This window comes from Mobula birostris, chromosome 6 (genome assembly GCF_030028105.1).
Source record: "Mobula birostris isolate sMobBir1 chromosome 6, sMobBir1.hap1, whole genome shotgun sequence".
NCBI lineage: Eukaryota > Metazoa > Chordata > Chondrichthyes > Myliobatiformes > Myliobatidae > Mobula > Mobula birostris.
Genome location: NC_092375.1, coordinates 91,337,939 through 91,359,270, shown reverse-complemented (window position 1 = coordinate 91,359,270; position 21,332 = coordinate 91,337,939). Strand labels below are relative to the sequence as shown.

General features: G+C 41.8%; 1 protein-coding gene across 3 annotated transcripts in view; it reads left to right on the top strand.

The window, feature by feature from the left end:
- dgkh (diacylglycerol kinase, eta) overlaps window positions 1-21,332 on the top strand; it is a 504,569-nt gene that overhangs the window by 313,270 nt on the left and 169,967 nt on the right. For all 3 annotated transcript variants that reach the window (XM_072260835.1, XM_072260834.1, XM_072260833.1), the window contains 3 exons: window positions 4,809-4,915; window positions 17,863-17,988; window positions 20,612-20,714. In XM_072260835.1, the coding sequence (XP_072116936.1) occupies window positions 4,809-4,915; window positions 17,863-17,988; window positions 20,612-20,714 (336 nt within the window). The remainder of the gene's footprint in view (window positions 1-4,808; window positions 4,916-17,862; window positions 17,989-20,611; window positions 20,715-21,332) is intronic.

Below are 21,332 nucleotides of genomic sequence, written 5' to 3'. Positions count from 1 at the left end.
GGGGGTGTTAATCACGACCAGAATATAGGTGATAAGTCAATAGCATCATAACATTTTAAATAACATTTGGATATTAAACACACAGCACGTATTTTATATGAACATATAAAATCATTGCAATACATGAATATTGCTGAATCAGTGCGAGCCCTGGGCTTGTTTTTCTGCAACAAGACGGTCCCATCAAGGAGTGAGGGGAGACAGCGATATTCGAAGGGGGTTCCTTATGTCCAGTCTATTCCGCAATTTGGTTTTCGTTGCATTCATTGCAGAAAACTCCGCTTCACAGCGATACGATGTTAGAAATGGAAGCAACGTTTTCAGTGCTTCTGTGGCTATCTCAGGATATTTAGCCTTGACTTTGATCCGGAATGCTGGCAGAGGTGTTATGTCAAACATACTTTTCAGCCTGCCGTCATTTACAAGCTCGAGGAGTTGATCTTTTTCCCGTGCTGACATGGATGATGCGCGGGTAATGACCTCGCGTGCGTTCAAGTTCAACAGTGGACATGACAGGGAATGAGGAAAGGTGCAAATGACTCATATCGTTTCATATCGCCAAATCATATTGTTTCCTCACGACCCGGGGACCACTCTTAGCACGAAGAGAGACCAATCAGGATGCTCGCTCTCCCTCTCCCTCTCAAAAAAATCTATTTCCGGGATATTGTATATAACTCAGGGAGCCACTATTGATATGCAAGAGACTCCCAGATCTTCTGGGAGAGGTAGGATGTTTGCATTCCTGACCTCTGGTGCTGTCTGTGTGATTTCTAGGTTCTCTCCCATGTCCCAGGGATGTGTGGGTCAGTAGGATAATTGACTACAATAAAATCACTCCTCTTGTCAGTGTGTTGCAAGACAGTTTGATTGCAATTTACAGGCAAATATGAGAAGATAGGATGAAGTGAAATAAGTGAGAGAATGGCATTGCTTGAAGAACTGCCATTGTCTTGATGGGCTGACCTCCATCCATGTTGTAAAAACAGAGAAATAAAAATTTTAATTCAGTGTTTGTTTTAATTCTGGTATTTTTTTCTCGTGTGACATCTCAGTAACTATAAAAATAATGGAAGCCTCTCTATCAGTTGGGAACATTGAACAAGCCCTAAATGTTCACTAATAATTATATTTATAGTTCAGAGATTGCAGCAATTAAACTTTTTGTGGCCCTGCCACTATTTACATTTTGATCATCTTGTTTGTCTGCAAGGTATATTTGCACATGGGGTGGGGTGTTGCTTTGTGAATTTTCAGAGCTTTGCAAATATTGGAACAGGAATAGCCCATTTAAATCTTCAAGACTAATACTTTGTGCAGTTAGATTGTACTGACCTTTACTGTAAAGTTTCATTCCATGCTTATTTATTTTGAAAAGGTCAGTTTGCCATCAGCACCATTTTCTTTTGGTGAATGTGTGTTTGCAGGTAGGCTCCTGAATTTTCACTGTGTGAGAGATGCTTCCTGACATGACCCTTTGATGATTTAGTTCCAGTTTTATGATACTGCCGCTCCTTCTAACAACTCACTAGCCATCTTGTTCTGGATTTTACCAAAAGAGGAATCTGGTATCTATCGGTATTCTTGCTGTGTATCCGCTTTATCCAAACTTTTGCACTTTAATTAATTTGCTCTGTGCTTGTTGGAGCACAGCACTATCGTGTGCATCTTTGTATCTTCCATCAAGTCATTAAGAATATTTCAGTTATGGTTAGCATCGGTTTTAGCTCATGTTATATAACCACTGCAAGGGAGTGACCTTGTGTAGATTAGATTAGATTAGGTTCAACTTTATTGTCATTGTGTGGAGTACAGGTACAAAGCCAATGAAATGCAGTTAGCATCTGACCAGAAATGTAAAGAATAGTGTTATTTACAAAATAACTGCAAATAAAATGCAAGTGCTACAGCACATAAAACTACTGAGACAGTACAATACAGATGCAATACTGCTTAGCGCTGTGATGTGAGGTTCAGCAGGGTCACAGCCTCAGCGAAGAAGCTCTTCCTGTGCCTGCTGGTGCAGGAGTGGAGGCTCCTGTAGCGCCTACCAGATGGGAGGAGAGTAAAAAGTCCATGGTTAGGGTGAGATGCATCCTTGATAATGCTTTTCGCCCTGCCCAGGCAACGTTTATGGTAGATGTTCTCAATGGTGGGCAATTGGGTGCTGATAATCCGCTGGGCAGTTCTCACCACACGCTGGAGCGCTTTGCAGTCCGATACGGGACAATTGCCATACCACACCGAGATGCAGTTGGTGAGTATGCTATTAATGGTACAGTGGTAAAAGTCCGTCCGTATCCTGGGACAGAGGTGAGCTTTCTTGATGCTCCGCAGGAAATAAAGGCGCTGTTACCTTTTTGATCAGGAAATGTGGACGCCAAGGAATTTGAAGCTTGATACACGCTTCACTACAGCTCCGTTGATGTAGATGGGGACATGAGAGTGGCTCCTAGCATGCCTGAAGTCCACAATGATCTCCTTGGTCTTCCGGGTGTTAAGGGCCAGGTTGTTGTCGGCACACCACGCGGCCAGGAGCTGGACCTCATCCCTGAAGGCCGTCTCATCATCCCCTCTGATCAGGCCAACCACCATGGTGTCGTCTGCAAACTTGATTATGGAGTTAGAACCAGGTACAGGAACACAGTCATAGGTGAAAAAGGAGTACAGAAGAGGGCTCAGCACACAGCCTTGAGGCACGCCGGTGTTCAGGGTGAGAGTGGAGGAAGAGAGGTTGTCTTAACTTAACTGATTGGGGTCTGTTAGTCAGAAAGTCCAAGGCCCAGTTGCAGAGGCATAAGCTGATATCAAGCTGGCGAAGTTTGGCGATCAGCTTGGAGGCCAGCTTGTAATGGTCAATAATGCCAACTATACAGGGTTGAGGCGTTAAATAAGTTCTCCATTTTTACTCCAACCTCAACTCCCACATGCATTCAGTGGAATATTGGTTATTAGCAGGCAAGAGTATATTGAAAAATCACTTGTAGAATCCCTCCCCTTCCCCACCAGCATTCCATATGTGTAATTAAGATCGAACTGCATTTTTATTTCTTCTTGGGTGTTGCTGGCCAAGTGTTTTTAATTAACCATGCCTTGAGATGGTATTGCTGAGCATTGTTGAAAAATTTACATATATATATCATTTTTGTGCTTTTTAATATGTCTCAAGAAGCATTGCACAGTTACAACAGACAGCATGTAATCCTGAGCCAGGAATTTGACCAGTGATCAGTTTTGGAAGAGAGACAAAGGCAGAGAGAATATCGGAAATTGGGTTCTGAGCAGCCATTGCTCTGAAAATTAGTGTGTTCCAACTGCTCATACTTGTCATATGTACAAGTGTGGTGAGGTACAGCTACAATGAAAATCTTGCTTGTAGCAGCATAACAAGCATGGCGACTCATAATGCATGGAACATAAATTATAGAAGACAGTGAAAAAAAACTGTTCAAAACAAGACATCAGAGCAAAAAAAAAGGTCCATAAGTAGTATGAGAGATGGTCTGTAGTTTGGTCTGTATTGGTGTGTAGGATTAGTGTTATTTAGATCGGTTCAAGAATCTGATAGTTGTAGGAGTGTAGTTGTTCCTAAACTGTTGATCGTATATCGAATAGTCTTTTATATATGTGGCTTGCCATGTCTCTGCAAAGGGCAGTTAAGTCAACCATGTTGACCTGAGATTGTAGTTATATTCTCTAAGGGACAAATGCTGGAATCCATTGTAGGCTGATCAGTTTTGCAGAGTTACCATGAACAACTATTGTCTGAACATAGCTGGAGTGGTATCAAAGCTCCTGGCAGATATTTCAGTGCCTTGATGCTGCATCACAAGAGAAAAACTAGTCTCTGCTGCACAGCTTTAAGCTCTTTAAGCTTCATTGTTGCTGTGTCCTGGCACCTGAGACTCAGCTGTGAGCCATGAACTGTAAACTGGATCTCTTGGTTCCTGTAGCATTCGTAAGACAAACAAGCCAATGGTAATCAAGTTCAAGGTTGTGCTAACACTGAACCCCTGGCTTCCTGTTTTTTCAGGTCATTTGCAAACGTTGCTGAGATTTAGCACGTATTGTGGGCTACTGAGGTTTGTCCTCTAAGACCCACTCCATCCAGACAAGTGCAGGAGGGTTCTTGCTATAAGTAACTAAGAGCAACACCGGCCGGTGGCGTAGTGTCATCCGCACCGGGCTTCAAGTGGTCCTGGGTTTGCATCTAACCGGCTCCTTACACAATTTCCCATCTGTGGTGGGTTGAGCATCAAGCTTGCAACTCAACCTTGTAAAAATCAGACAACATGATGAAGAAATACCAAGGTTGCCACCCAATCTGCCGCAAGTTGTGAAAAGAACAACAACTAAGAGAAAGCTAACTACAGGATTATGCAGCCTGGGCACTCTGCTGCTAAAACGTGAAAAGTCCTGTGGGCAAGTGAGCTGTAGCTTAGAATTCCTTCTACTCAGTCTCAGTACTGTCCGACGCCAATCCCACTACAGTTTGCTGATGGGACCTGGAATATGTGAACTACTTATTACTCCGCAGCCCCACATGTCTGTTATGCACTGTTATTGAGAGTAGCTCAGTGCTTTCTTACACTGCTTTAAGTTGTTTTACTAAGATTTTGTGCTTTGCTACTAACATCAAGAGGGTTGCACAAAGCAGATTGATACCAAATATACTCAGTTTTGTTGGTTTAAATCTGAAACCTTTGTAACCAATCTAGTGGGTGGGTTGACTTTAAGCAAAGCATTGACCAAAATATTATGGAATGTACGACATGATGTATTTTTGGTGTTCTTTGTCTCTTTTGCAGTGTGTAAGTTCAAGGCCCACAAGAGATGTGCTGTGAGGGCAATCAACAATTGCAAGTGGACAACCCTGGCATCTATAGGGAAAGATATAATCGAGGATGAGGATGGGGTAGGTACGAAGGGCTCAAGAATAAACACCAATACAAGTAACAATGCCACCACCATGATCATGGACACTATTGTAAATGAATTAAAAAGCAAGCTAAGGTTAGAGGGTAAATTTAGTGTTCCCTGTAGCATGTCCTCAAGCAGAAGCACTGATCAATAGTTGTTCCTCAATCAATACACCAAACAAGTAGGAATATAAAACTACCGTCAGGGATTTAACCACTTCCACTGAAATTAAAGCTTATTTGTAAATAATTTTAAATGTACAGATCTCAGAACATAGTCTGTCCTGTTATTATGTTAACCCCTGAAAGCCATTTCTCTCTATCCGTGACATTGCAGTTAATATGTCACCTAGCTTTTTAAATGTGCCTTTCTCCCTGTCCTTTAATATCTGTGATTAACAAAAATCTCAGATTTGCAATTAAAATTGAACCTAGAATTAATTAGTCATATTTGCCGAAGGTTTTCTTATAGGTAGGTGTGTTTTCTCTCTTTGCTTTTGAATAGTTTGGCGTTGATCTAATCCATCTTTTTAACACCGTGAAGAACTCAATCAAGTGTTTACTTAACAAACATGAGTTTATACAATGCTTCCTTGCAAAGAATGTGTGGTTAGTTTGTTCCAGACCTCAACCACACGTCTTCAAGAGGCAAAGGATAACAACAAGATTGGAGTGACCCATTGGGATCAGTGTAAAGGGAATCCAACTGAGGTGAAGAATGAGGATCCATAAAAAGGACTTTATTTAGTTAATGCAATGAACTTGATGCCTGTGATGATGAGCAGAAAGATTGTTGGGAATGTTTGAAGTAGAATATTGTCTGTAATGATGAGGGGCAGGGGAAGAATTAATGTTAATGGCATACATTATTTATGTTGTACCTCTTAGTTATTCTAATTTGCACTAATCATAAGGAACTGGACAAGATGGATCAAATATTAAAGACTTACTGTCTCAGTCTTGTAGAAACACCAATAAATGTTTGGAGGGAAATGGCATCTTCCTTTCCATGTCATTTGCCTATTACTCTACACTCAGCTTTAACATTTAAGACCAGGTTATATAGGCGCATTTCTTTCTGTATTTAGTTAACTGAATTCTATCAATCTCAGATGTAAGATTAGCATTTATCCCAGCATCTTTGTGAAGCAGAGTATAAACTTTTTATCACCCTTGTCACTCTTAACTCCTTAATAGTCTGGATTGAATGTTTTGATTGTATTCACTGATTCCTGACTCCTCTGCTGATATCCATTCTTTCAATTTTCTTTAATCTCTTTGAAATGTTAATAAAATCATCATTTACCAAAACTTTTGCTGTATTTCCAGGTTAATATAACCTTTTCCCGAGGTGCATTCTTCCATGCATCAGTGATAGAATCTAGTTCAGCCCCTCAGTACTTTAACAGCAAACCCAATTAAACCAACCCATTGCCCTTAGAAAAGTACAACACAGGGACTGGCCCCTCAGCCCACCCTATTAATTAAGTAGTAATCAAATGCCCAACTAAATTAATCCCTTCTGCCAACACTATGTCCACAATGTTCCATTTCCTACACATTCATGTGGCTATCTAAAAGCCTGTTGAATGCCTCTATTGTAGACAGGCAGTGCATTCCAGGAACACATTACTCTCTGTGTATATATTAAAAAAAATCATGCCCTGCTCATCTCCTTTGAGTTTGCCCCCTCTCACTGTAAATGCATGCCCTCTGGTATTAGAAAGGTCAATCTTATATAACCATATAACAATTACAGCTCGGAAACAGGCCATCTCGGCCCTTCTAGTCCGTGCCGAACTCTTACTCTCACCTAGTCCCACCGACCTGCACTCAGCCCATAACCCTCCATTCCTTTCCTGTCCATATATCTATCCAATTTAACTTTAAATGACAACATCGTACCTGCCTCAACCACTTCTGCTGGAAGCTCATTCCGCATAGCTACCACTCTCTGAGTAAAGAAGTTCCCCCTCATGTTACCCCTAAACTTTTGTCCTTTAACTCTCAACGCATGTCCTCTTGTTTGAATCTTCCCCACTCTCAATGGAAAAAGCCTATCCATGTCAACTCTATCAATACCCCTCACAATTTTAAACACCTCTATCAAGTCCCCCCTCAACCTTCTACGCTGCAAAGAATAAAGACCTAACTTGTTCAACCTTTCTCTATAACTTAGGAGATGAAACCCAGGCACCATTTTAGTAAACCTCCTCTGTACTCTCTCAATTTTATTGACATCTTTCCTATAATTCGGTGACCAGAATTGTACACAATACTCCAAATTTGGCCTTACCAATGCCCTATATAATTTCAATGTTACATCCCAACTCCTGTACTCAATGCTCTGATTAATAAAGGCCAGCATACCAAAAACTTTCTTCACCACCCTATCCACATGAGATTACCCCTTCAGGGAACTATGCACCGTTATTCCTAGATCCCTCTGTTCTACAGCATTCTTCAATGCCCTACCATTTACCATGTATGTCCTATTTTGATTAGTCCTACCAAAATGTAGCACCTCACATTTATCAGCATTAATCTCCATCTGCCATCTTTCAGCCCACTCTTCTAAGTGGTCTAAATCTCTCTGCAAGCTTTGAAAACCTACTTCATTATCCACAACTCCACCTATCTTAGTATCATCTGCATACTTACTAATCCAATTTACCACCCCATCATCCAGATCATTAATATACATGACAAACAACATTGGACCCAGTACAGATCCCTGAGGCACACCGCTACATACCGTCCTCCAATCTGACACACAGTTATCCATCACTACTCTCTGACGTCTCCCATCCAGCCACTGCTGAATCCATTTTATACTTCCACATTAATGCCTAACGATTGAACCTTCCTAACTAACCTTCCGTGTGGAACCTTGTAAAAGGCCTTACCGAAGTCCATATAGACAACATCCATCGCTATACCCTCGTCAACTTTCTTAGTAACCTCATAAAAAAGTCAATAAGATTTGTCAAACATGACCTTCCACGCACAATTCCAGGTTGACTGTTCCTAATCAGACCCTGTCTATCTAGATAATTATATATACTATCTCTAAGAATACTTTCCATAAATTTACCCACCACTGACGTCAAATTCACAGACCGATAATTGCCAGGTTTACTCTTAGAATCCTTTTTAAACAATGGAACCACATGAGCAATATGCAAGTCCTCCGGCACCATCCCTGTTTCTAATGACATTTGAAATATTTCTGTCAGAGCCCCTGCTATTTCTACACTAACTTCCCTCAGGGTCCTAGGGAATATCTTGTCCGGACCCGGAGACTTATCCACTTTTATATTCCTTAAAAGCGCCAGTACTTCCTCTTCTTTAATTGTCATACTTTCCATAACTACCCTTCTTGTTTCCTTTACCTTACACAATCAATATCCTTCACCTTAGTGAATACCGAAGAAAAGAAATTGTTCAAAATCTCCCCCATCTCTTTTGGTTCCGCACGTAGCTGTCCACTCTGATTCTCCAAGGGACCAATTTTATCCCTCACTATCCTTTTGCTGCTAACATAACTGTAGAAACCCTTTGGATTTATTTTCACCTTACTTGCCAAAGCAGCCTCGTATCTTCTTTAAGCTTTTCTAATTTCTTTCTTAAGACTCTTTTTATATTCTTTATATTCCTCGAGTACCTCATTAACTCCAAGCTTCCTATATTTATTGAAGATCCCTCTCTTTTTCCGAACCAAGTTTCCAATATCTCTTGAAAACCATGGCTCTCTCAAACTTTTAACCTTTCCTTTCAACCTGACAGGAACATAAAAGATTCTGAACCCTCAAAATTTCACCTTTAAATGACCTCCATTTCTCTATTACATCCTTCTCATAAAACAAATTGTCTCAGTCCACTCCTTGTAAATCCTTTCGCATCTCCTCAAAGTTAGCCTTTCTCCAATCAAAAATCTCAATCCTGGGTCCAGTCCTATCCTTCTCCATAATTACACTGAAACTAATGGTATTGTGAAAAATCCTGGTAAAAGATTCTCCCTGTCTACACCATCTATGCCTTCCATAGTCTTATAAACCTTTATCAGATCCCCCCTTAGTCCCCACAACTCTTAGAGAAAACAACCCTGCTGTACTTTCTTCATTGTGTTCTGTAAGACAGGGGAAAGGTGCAGCTGACTCATATCGTTTCATATCGCCAAATCGTATTGTTTTCTCACAGCCTGGTAGCACATGCTTTGCGGCCCGGTACTGGTCCAGGGCCCAGTGGTTGGGGACCGCTGCTTTAAGAGATGTAGCACTCTCTCCTTCTTTATCTCAAAATGGCCTAGCAAATTAGCACACTCCACATTGACCTTCCTATCTTCCTTGGTAAATATTGATACAGGACCCCATTTGCAATCCTTCCCTGAAGCACATGTTCAATCCTTTATCCCTGAGAAGTCCTACTTGCTACCTAGTTATCCTCTTGCTCTTGATGTATTTATGGAATAACTTGGTATTCACCTTAAATCTACTTGCCAAGGACTTTTCACGGTCCCTCCTGGCTTTCCTAATTCCCTTTGAGTTTTTTCTGGCATTTTAAAAAATCCACAAGGGCTGTTTGATTTTAGTTTCATAAACCTTAGGTACATTTCCTTTTTCTTCTTGACTAAAATTACCACCTCTTGAAATCCAAGGTCCCCTGGATTGCCATCCATGTCCTTTCTTCTGACTGGAATATTTCTGTCCTATACCCTATGCAGTTGTTCCTTGAACACCCTCCACATGTGAAATGTAGACTTGCCCAAAAACTGGTGATCCCAATTAATTCTCCGTAGTTCTTGCCTCGTATTCTCTTAATTTGTGCTGCTCCAATTTAATACCCTTCCACAAAGTCCATGCTTATCCTTGTCTTAAACTTGAGGAGTTGTGGCCACTGTTCCCTAACCATTCTCCTACTGAAAGGTCTGTCACCTACCTGAGCTCATTAACACAAGGTCCAGTATGACCCATCCTTCTGGTGGACTTGATTTAAGAAACTCTCCTGGTACACCTAACAAATCCTGCCTTGTGTAAACTTCTTGCACTAAGGAGGCCCCAGACTACACTAGGGAGGTTGAAGTAACCCACTACAACAGCCCTGCTGTTTTTACAGCTTTCCCCAATCTGCTGTCCTCAATGTCCCAGTGGCTATTGGAGGTCTATAGTACATTCCCATCAGAGTGATTGCACCCTTCTTATCTTTGAGTTATACCCATATAGACTCAGAGAATGAGCCTTCCATCTTGTCCCCTCAAAGTGCAGCTGTGATAGTCCCAGATTAAATGTGCAACACCATCATTTACCTCCTCTATCTTTTCTAAAAGATTAAGACCCTGGAACATTAAGCATCCATTCCTGTTCCTTTCTGAACCTACTCTCTGCTATGGCCACAGCATCATAGTTCCATGTACTGATGCAAGTTCTTCATCACCCATATCCATAACGCTTATAGCATTAAAAGACTCATACTTCAACCCTTCTGTCCTCCTGTGTCTGTTCATACTGGGCATAACATCTACCTTCTTTTGAGTCTCACCACTTCCTGATTGGTACTCTGGTTCCCATCCCCCTGCCAAGCTGTTTAAACCCTCCTAAGCTGCACTAGCAAACCTCCCAGCCAAGACATAGGTACACCAATGTGCACCAGAAGCTCTGTATGCCTGGATCCTCCCCCTCTCCCTTGAGAATGTTTTGTAGCCACTCTGAGACATCCTCGACCCCAGCACTTAGGAAGCAACACACCAACCTGGTGCCTCTTTCACAGCCTTAGAAACTCTGTCTGTTCCCCTCACTATTGGCTCTCCTGTCACTGTTTTGCTGCCTGACTGTATCCTTCTCTGTTGAGCCTCAGAGCCAGCTGACTTGGCTACCGCTGCTGTCTTCTGATAGGTCTTTCCTCCCAGCAGTATCTAAGGGGGAATGGCCACAGGGGACCCTGCACTGACAGCCTAATCTCTTCTTCTGATGGTTGCTGATCTAACCACCTCTGTAAAAGTCACATCTAAGGAGCCCTCAGTGTCCTGGATGGTCCTGATTGCCTCCAGATCTAACTCCAGTTTCTTGACCTGGTTTGTCAGAAGCTCCGCTTGGGTCAACTTCCCACAGATGTGGTCACTTCTGTGGGAAGTACACCCAGAGAGATTGTGAGGTTCCCTGACTTCCCACGTCTTGCAGGATGAGCTTTCCACTGCTCTAACTACCATCTTGCCTGTCTGCACAGAATCAAGGACTAAGGATGAATAACAAAATAAAACCTTACCTGTTTTTACCTGTGCCTTCTCATTGAAGCCTTTGTAAAAACAAGCACACGTCCCTACATGTGGGCCACTTACTCCACTTCTTAATGCTAAAGACTCTTGAGACTTTACCCCCAGAGTACTCAAACACATCAAAGTTCACTCCCAAGTGTGTTCTGAAAGGAAACAAAAGATAGGAGATTTTGAAATGGACAAACGATATATTTCTGATAACTACAAAGCATTTTCAGGGTTAAGGGGCGGACAAGACTTAAAGAGCAGCTTCTGATGGGATAAATTCAGTATTGTGCATCCGCATGGATGATAGAAGAAATTAAAATCTAATTTTGGAAGAGAAGGAGGTGCCAGTCTTTAGATATTTTACAAGTGTTTGAAATTCACCAATTATCATTAAAGAAATTATTAAAATACATGCTGTTGGAAATTTAAGGTAGGATATTATTACTGTGAGCTGAATAGAACACGTAGTCTCTAAGGATCATATACAACTTTAAACATATGTTAACTGTTCATTTCATATAATTCAGATACTGTTAGAAGTTAGGTTGGGTGGGCAGCAGGTGTGTAGGGAGCTGCTCTCTAACAATAGTGTGCAAGGCAATATGTTCTTAATTAGAGAAGTACAGTTCACACTGGAGGTCAAATGTGTGTGGATGCAACCTCTTGCTCTGTCTATTGAGTTTTGTACTGAGCTGGACTGAAGGAACAGATACACTCTGTATTCGGCCGCTAAGCTTCTTGTTAGCTGTTCATTTGAAAGGAAGAGAGTGTTTGGACTTTGGCTGAGATTTTCTAATCTTTGCTAGGCACAAAAGAGCTACTAGATGATTGGGGAACAACAAGCATGGTCTTCAAAACTTCAAGAAAGGCAGCTGGGAAAACCCTCGAAATTACAAATACGTGAGCCTAATATTAGTGTGGTAGGCTGATCCAGATAATTACTGTAGATGGGATGCGTAGTGACTTAATTGATTGGGTTCAAAATTGGCTTGGCCATAGAAGAAGGGAGCATGATGCTGTAGGGCTGTGTCATATTATGATTAGTAGTGTGCTGCAAAGATCAACGCAGGGACTCCTTCTTTATAATGTACACTTAGTGGCTAATTTACTAGGTAAAGATTGGAACCTGGCTTGGTCTTCTACTCGTATAGCCCATTCACTTCACGCATATGTGTTCAGAGATGGTCTTTTGCACACCACTGTTGTAACATGTGTTTATTTGAGTTACTGTCGCCTTCCTTTCAGCTTGAGTCATTTTGGCCATTCTCCTCTGACCTCTCATTACGAAGGTGTTTTCACTGACAGAACTGCTGCTCTCTGGATGCTTTGTTTCTCACACCATCCCTGTAGACCCTAGAGCCTGTTTTAGGTGAAAGCCCCAGGGGATCATCAGTTTCTGAGATACTCTATCCACCCTGTCTGCTACCAATAATCACTCCATAGTCAAAGTTACTTAGATCATATTTGTTCTCCATTCTGATGTTTGGTCTTGACCATGTGAGTATGTTTTTAATGCATTGAGTTTCTGCCACATGATTGGCTGATTAGATGTTTTCTAAAATTATCTATTAGTTACATGTTAGATAGGGCACCATGGTATCGTAGCAGTTAGTGCAATGCTATTATAGCTTGGGATGTCCCGGATTTCGGAGTTCAATTCCAGTGCCATTCTGTAAGGAGTCTCTGTACGTCCTCTCCGTGGAATGCATGGGTTTTCCCGGGTGCTCCAGTTTCCTCCCACAGTCCAAAGTCAGACTGTAAATTGCTGTGATTAGGTTCATCAGGGTTGTGGGATTACTCGGGTGGCAATTAACAAGCAGGTGTATAGGTGTACCTATAAAGTGGCAACTGAGTGTATATACCTGTAGATGATTTGGATGATTTATAGTTAACTGATTAGTAAGTTTGCAGATGACATAAAAAAAATAGCAAGGTTGTGGCTCGTGAGAAATTTTATCGAAGGATTCAGCAGGATATAGACACATTGGAAATGGCAGATAGAGTTTATTCCAGATAAGAATGATGTGTTGCACTTTGAGAGGTATACAATAAAATGCAAGAGGAAATTATAGAATAAATAGCAGAACACTTTGGAACATTGTTGTACAGACGGCTCTCATGACTCTCTTTATAAGTGGCATCACAAGTAAATTGTGTGGCAGAAAAGGTGTACAGCACTTCATCAGTCAGGGTGTTGAGTGTAAAAGTCAAGAAATCTCATTGTAGCTATACATAGCTTTGGTTCAGTGACATTTAGATTATTGTGTGCTGTTTTGGTCACTGCACACAGGCAGCATGTGGAGATTTTGTAGAGGCCACAGAAGCATTTCACCAGCATTTTGTCTAGATTAGAGAGTATTAGCTATAAGGAGAAGCTGGACAAACTTTGATTGTTTTCTCTGGGGTATGAGAGTCTCAGGCAGCACCTGATAGAAGTATATAAAACTGTGGTGTTCGTAGGAAGGACAGAGTCATTTTTCCAGAATGGAAATATCAAATGCTAGAGGGCATTGCATTATGGCGAGAGGGGAAAGTAAAGGAGATGTGCAGGGGAAGTTTTTATGCAGAGAAGGGTAGATGCCTGGAAGGTTCTGCCAGGGGAACTTTTAGAAGCATCTGTGAAAGCAGCATTTAAGAGGTATTTGGACAGATGCATGAACAGTAGGGAATAGATCACATGCAGGCAGATGTGCAGATTAACTTGGGATCGTTTTTGGCACAGACATCATATGCCGAAGAGCCTTTTCTTGCACAGTACTGTTGTATGTTCTGTGTCACACAGAATGGCAGAACTGTTGATTATGTTGGAAGTAGTTTTAGACTGCAGATAGAGAGCAGTGTTTCAGTGAAAATGGCTGAAGAATGGCAGATGGAATTTAATCCAAACAAATATGAAGTGGTGCATTTTGAGAGCACTTATGAAGCTGGAATATATACCATGAATGGCAGGTTCTTAGGGACAACACAGAATCAGAGGGACCTTGAAATATAGGTCCATAGATCATTAAATGTGGCAATGCCAGTAGATAGCTTGGTTTTGAAGACTTTTGAGATGCTGGCTTTCATTAATCAGGGTAGTGAATACAGTAGTGGAGAGTGTTGTTGCGTGAATGAAATCACCGAAGAAAATTACTGGTAGAGACAAAGCAGCTTCTTTATTCGACAGAACAAGATACATCAGGCATCATATGGAGACGCTGCACTCCCCCGATTTCAAGTAGTTGTGACTCGCTTCTTTCTGCTTTCACTGTTTCCCTCCTACACCCCGAATATAAATAGCCTGTCCAGTTGTTGGCAAGGATAGGTCAGTTATTGATACCAATACCCCTGTGTTCACTAACATAGTGCATTGCTGCCCCCCTAACAATGCTGTTGTATACATCCACGGGTCACCAGCACTGCCAGTGGGCCCCGCCGCCACATCTTTTTCTGACATAGGGGCCATCTGTACTTGCTCTATGATCTAATCGGCAATCAGATTGTTTGAACTGGGCACCGATGGGGTCTGCTGTGACGTTCACCTGTTTTTCTTTCCTTTTTTCGGACACTGCCCCCAACTATGCCCCACACCTGTAGCATATCAACTCCTTTACCCTCCCACGTCTATTCCAGCAATTCCTTGCTTCGTGCCCTGGCTGCTGGGACATCACAGCAGCTGCATCCACTAGTCATGGTCATACTTTATTGATCCCGGAGGAATTTGGTTTTCGTTACAGTTGCACCATAAATAATAAATAGTAATAGAACCATAAATAGTTAAATAGTAATATGTAAATTATGCTACTTTAACCACTATAACCACTTTACGAGATCTCTTGCACTTCCTTCGGTCATTCTCACAGGCCCATGAAACTATCGCAGAGTAGGTCGACCCCACCATTATGCCTATAGACCGGCAAACTTCCCGGTGGGCTGAGCTCAGGCCTTCCTTCATCATTTTCAGGAAAACTGGTCGTCCTTCCTGGATTATCCAGCCCAGAATACTCCTCATACACTTGATATTTATGTTTTGCTTAATCCGTGGCTGTCTCATCAGCTCTTTGAATCACTGCCATTATCGTTCCCCAGTTACTTTTACCTCCCCCCAGCCGCTGCTTCCCTTCCCCTTTAAAAGACTGATATCTTCCTTCATTGACGGCGTTCCTGGTAGTTGTCCAGGCACTATCCTGCACCTCCTGGGCTATATACTGTCCCACATACTACTCAGGAACTTCACTTTTAACAACACATGTATATCAAACATTTCCTCCAGCTTGCGCTAGAATTCTGAATTCCCACAGGCAGCTTTAAGGGAGGGCAACTCTTGATAAAATGCTCTGTTTCTCCCCAGGGGTGAAGGGCTTATGAATGGTCGTAATCAGAGTCACCAGCTGGCTCGGCTCATCAGGGTTCTTGGCCTGATGTTGCCTGACCTCGAGAGGTGCCATGCCTACAGATATATCTGGGTAAAACCTCTCCCTGACATATCTCCCACCATAGGCAAAATATAAAAGAGGGGTACCAGTTAAACAGCACATACTTAAAACCGCAGAGTATGTACTCCGCAGTCTGCCACTTTTGAGGCACCGGAACTCATGATGCCTGCTGTATTCCTTTGCATCACACTTGCAAAACGTATACACGAAAATGCAGCTCCCCGAATGAGTATACACGCCCCCACTCTGGCGTCCTGAAATGTCAGTAAACCACCCTTCACAACTGGTGGCCGCGTCTCGCTAAATTAACATGTAAAGTTTCCTCTCTCGTATGTGCACATTCTACTTTTATATCTACCAGTTAAACTCTCCGCATTCATGATACCTCACGTTCCCGTGTACCACCGACCCCAACAGATCCGTGTGTGGGTGCTAATTTTTAAAAAATATTCACAGGGAATGGGGTTAATATGGAAGGGTGCCCACTGCTCAGCATGGACTAGTGGGGCTGAATGGCCTGTTTCCATGCTGTTGGTTCTGTGATTCACATAAAGCTGCTTCCTCTTAGCATTTACCATAAATAGAGGAAATTCCATGGAGGTATATTGGAAGGCTGTGTTGTTGGCTACGTGCATGGAGAAAAATGGACACACTAATAGTTCCCTGCCACTCCCCAACCCACTCAACAGTGAGTCAGGTGAGCTGCATATTCTTAAATGCGTAATGTATCTGTTTATTTAATAAAACTTTATTGAGTCTTTTGATTGAATAAAGTTGGGCTAGAAATTCTGATTTAGTGAGTAGTTATTGATTTTCTAACTCCCTTTTGGTTTTTAAAAAGTTTGATCAGCACAGTATAAGGAAATCCAGTTTTTCTGCTTTACTCTAGGCACCCTATCCATAAGCATGCATTCACTCCACCTCTGATGGTGCAGTGTAGCAACTCATCTTCCAAACCCATGACTTCTAGAAAGACAAAGGTAGTAAAAGCATTGGAACACTACCAATTGGAAGTTTCCCTACAACCACATACCATCCTGACTTTGAAATATATTGACGTTTCTTCAATTGTGCAAAAAACAAATAATATATATTTAAAAAGTGAGGTAGTGTTCAAGGGTTCAATATCTGTGGAAGAAAGGGAAGGGGGAAGAGCAGCAAAGAGCGGGTAAGGAGATAAGGTGAGAGAGGGTAGCAGGAATGGGGAATGGTGAAGAAGAGGAGCAGAGGGCAGTGCAATTACTGGGAGTTGGAGAAGTTGGAGGCTACCCAGATGGAATTGAGGTGTTACTCCCCCAACCTGAGTGCCATCGTGGCAGTAGAGGCGGCCATGGACTGACATGTCGAAGGGAATGGGAAAAAGAAATGAAATGGGTGGCCACTGGGAGATCCAGCTTTCAGTGGTGGATGGAACGTAGGTGCTCGATGAAGTTGTCTCTCAATCTACGTCGGGTCACACCCATATACAGGAGGCCACGCTGGGAGCATTGGATACAGTAGATGACCCCAACATAATCACAGGTGAAGTGTTGCCTCACCTGGAAGGACTGTTTAAGGCCCTGAATAGTGGTAAGGGAGGAGGTGTAGGGCAGGTGAGCAAACTGCTGACTTGTCATGAAAGCAGCTGAAATAATTGAATACATTCATTTTTCAGTGCAGCTTTACCTGACTGGGCTACATTCATTTGCATGGAAACAGTGACCATTGCTCTAAAAGCTGGGGCAGCTTTGAGGAATGGGGATACTAGAGAATATTGCTGCTAACTTCTGGAGGAGAAGAACCAGTCGAGCAGCATCTGTGGGGGTGGGGGAGGGAGGAAGAGGATTTGTTGACATTCCAGTCTGATGCAGAGTCTCACCTCGAACATTGGCTGTTCTTCTCTCGCACCCCCACAGATGCTGCTCAACCCACTGAGGTCTTCCAGCAGTTTGATTTTTGCAGTGAATTACTAATTGGGGAAGAATAGGCAAGATACACTTCCTCACTGAATGCTGATGCTCAAATATCCTGAAATTAACCCTGGATCTCGTTTGAATTGGGCTGATAAAGGAGATAAAGGATCATGTCTTATTTTCTCTCTGTCTTCACAAACCCCATCACAGGTAACTGAAGCTAGTAATGGGGTTTGTGAAGAGAGAGAGAAAAAATAAGATATCCCCAATGGGACATCTAAATCTTGCGGATCATTATTCTTTTTGCACTGTTAATATCTACTGCTCTGCTTTTGGAGAAGTGTAAGATGAGTTAGTGTTTTGTTTCATGTGTACAGATTGCCATGCCTCATCAGTGGCTTGAAGGTAACCTACCTGTTAGTGCCAAGTGTGCTGTCTGTGACAAGACGTGTGGCAGTGTACTCCGCCTACAGGACTGGAGATGTCTCTGGTGTAAAGCCATGGTAAGTGGTTTAACTTGTTCTTTTTGCTGCTGTGGTAAGATTGAACAGTGAATTGAAACCATATGATGTTCAGATGCTCCATAAAGTGTTGTGTAGTTTCATTTGATTTACAACACAGAAACATGCTGTTATGATCATCAAGCCTCATCATATCCATCAATGTATTAGAGTCGTATGAGTTGTACAGCAGAGAAACAAGCTTTTTGCCCATCAAGACCATGGCGAACTTCTTGCCCATTCATACCCATCGCAGTGTTAGGATTGCAACCTTCTATGCCTTATGTCGTTCTAGTGAATGCCGAAAGGCCTGTCTGAAAGTAGTGATGTATATGGTCCTACCACCTCCTTATGCAGTGTATTTCAGATATCAGCCACTGTCTGTGGAAACAAAACAATACCCCTATGGTCTCTTTTAATGCTCCTTCACTCACCTTAAACCTATGCCCTCTTCATTTTGATCTCCCCACCATGGGGAAAAAAGATTTTGATGATCCACCTATCAATGCTTCTTATAATCTTATATCCTTACATCCTATAAACTGTATCATGTCTTTCTATTCATATATCTTCTACATCTATTTGTGATTTTGTCCCAACTCCATTTCCTCTAGTTTCACTTTACCAAACAGAGCAAGAGATTTATGCAGAATTCATGTAACAATATTCCTTTATTGGTTGCTTTAGGCAGCCTCACGTGGAAAGATTTTCACTGTGTAACCCTCTCTCTACTGTTCCAAACACTTCAATCATTTGACCCTTCAGCCTCTGTTTTTAGGAAATGGTGATGGGAGACAGGACAGATTGGGATGGGGTGAAATGAGGTTGAAAAAGATTGGTGAGCCACACCTGGAACACTAATAGTCACAAAGCTGCTCAGTGGAGGTGCAGTATGACAGTGATGATCACAATGTTATGAAGTATGTATCCAGTCCTGGATGCTCACTTCCTGAAATACATTCCTAGTGGGTTGAGCTCTACAATAATCTGGATCAGGTTTAATATCACTGGCATATGTTGTGAAGTTGCAATGCAAAATTCAACATTGGTGCAGGAAAATTTACATCAGAAGACAGTGGCTACAAGGGCTCTGGTGTTGTTTAAATATGGTATCTCACTTGTTTCTAGAATGCAGAGGAGCGTAAGCAACAGGATAAATGCCTTCACCACGTGCTTTCTAGAAAGATTCTGTGTAAAGTTAGATTAGTTTCACCTTGCCACTTTTCTATCACTTTACCATCAGAAGGTATTTTTCAGGGTATCCTCAACTGCCTCTTAACTCCAAATACCCTGCACTCAGGCATATTTTGTTGCTAACCTAGTATGTTCACACCCTACCTCTCCAAGTTGAAGCCATGTAAGATGCTTATTACCAATTGGATGATGCTCAGTAATCATTAATTTGAGAAGAGGACTTAAAGAGACTATAAAGGGATATAAGTAGATTCAGTGAGGTTATCCTGGGAGTGTCAGGGTATATGCAAATGGATATTATGCAGGAAGAAGTTGAATAATCCATTATATTGATACTGTGAGCATCGGTAGAGCATCGCTCTGTAGAATGAAGATGCAAAGGGATCTAGGTGACCTAGGCAATCCCTTGGGATCCTGGAAAACTTGGTTCTATTCTGGCTCTTTGTTTTGAGGTTTCTGATCTTGCCTGTGTGGGTCTCCTGACTCTTCCACAGATGGGTGATACTTGACATCACTAAAATCCTTTGGTTGCATCACTGAAGGAACTGAATTCATTTGCCCACAGAAGTCCGTCACCATTTTATGTTTGCATTAAGGTGGCAAGCAATCCATGATCCAATTGAAGCAAATTAGTATAACACCATAAAAATATGGTTATTCTGGGAGTGCCAGACAACAGGCATTCCTGAGACCATATGGACCAAATCCGCAACATCTGGCGTTAGAAAGGGATGAATGCTCAGTCCTTTTTCCAGGGATGGGGGAATCAAGAACTAGAGAAGATCGGTTTAAGATGAGAGGTGAGAGATTAAATAGGAACCTCAGGGCCAACCTTTTCTACCCAGAGGGTGGTCAATATATGGAATGCGCTGCCCGAGCAAGTGGTTGAAGTAAGTACATTCACAAGGTTTAAAAGGAACTTAAACAGGTACATGAATAGGAAAGATTAAGAGGGATGTGGAAAATGAGGATATCTTCAATGGGAATCTTAGTTAACAAGAAGCAGTTAGTCTGGGCCTGACTCCGTGCTGTATGTCTTTAAGAAGACTCTGAATGGGGGCATTAGGGTTAGCATTGGGAAGTCCTTCTGACATGAATATTTGTTCAGATGTGCCAGGATAAATCTCAACCAGAACTCCAAGATAGCATGATTTGATGTGAAAATTTCTATAATGGCTTTCCCCTACGGAAACAAGATATTTTTTCAAACTTGTGAAGTTGAGCCATAGCAGTGCAGTGTTTAAGTTTCTAGGCTGTCATGTTCTGAGTGATCACAAACTTCTGTTCAAGCCTTTTCAAAGTTTGTAATAGTTGATTAATGTATTTGTGAGGCATGCTCCAGGCCATCTTCTGCTAAGTATACAATTATTTCATGCTTGTCGTTTTCTTGTCCATTCTTGTAACTGTTAGACACTCTGTCTGTCTCTGCAAGGTGCACACTGCCTGCAAAGAATTGTATCCTCGAAAATGTCCCCTTGGCCAGTGCAAAGTGTCCATCATTCCTCCCACTGCGCTGAATAGCATTGATTCCGATGGTAAGTAATGACACTGATGAGATCTATTGCCATCCTAGGCATCTTTATGTCATTTAATCTTGTAATGTGGTGTGAGCCTTGTTATCGGAGCCCTCTCATTTTAGCTTCTGGCATTGCATCTCACAGAGCTGAATTATAGCAGAATTTTGTTAGTGAAATAAACTGGTAAATATCAAAAATAATGCTGCAAATTCAGTTCAGTAAATCAATAGATATAGTTAAGATGATTGAAGGATTTGATAGGATATCCTTTTCTTCTATGGCGTTTGTTGGTGGAACTGGGTGTAGGTGTTAGATGGGATTCAACACATCTCGATCTAAAACTAACTTACCCAGGCATGCTCATCTAGGCTTTTAAATTTTCCAAGGATTTATTTTTTTCCTTCACCATAACCTCCTTAATTGCTTTTCCTGATCTTTACTTTATGTGATGTCTTGTTTCATCAGATTATGTTCTTGAGAGCCGCTTTGGAACATTTGGCAACACTGAATAGGCTTTGTAGACATAGGCTATTTTTGTTACAATCCCTGGGACATATCTATTTTTAATGGCCCTATTCTGCTTGATTTTAATCCTCGACTCCTATTCTGCTAAATGTCTCTTGCAAGAGATCTTTG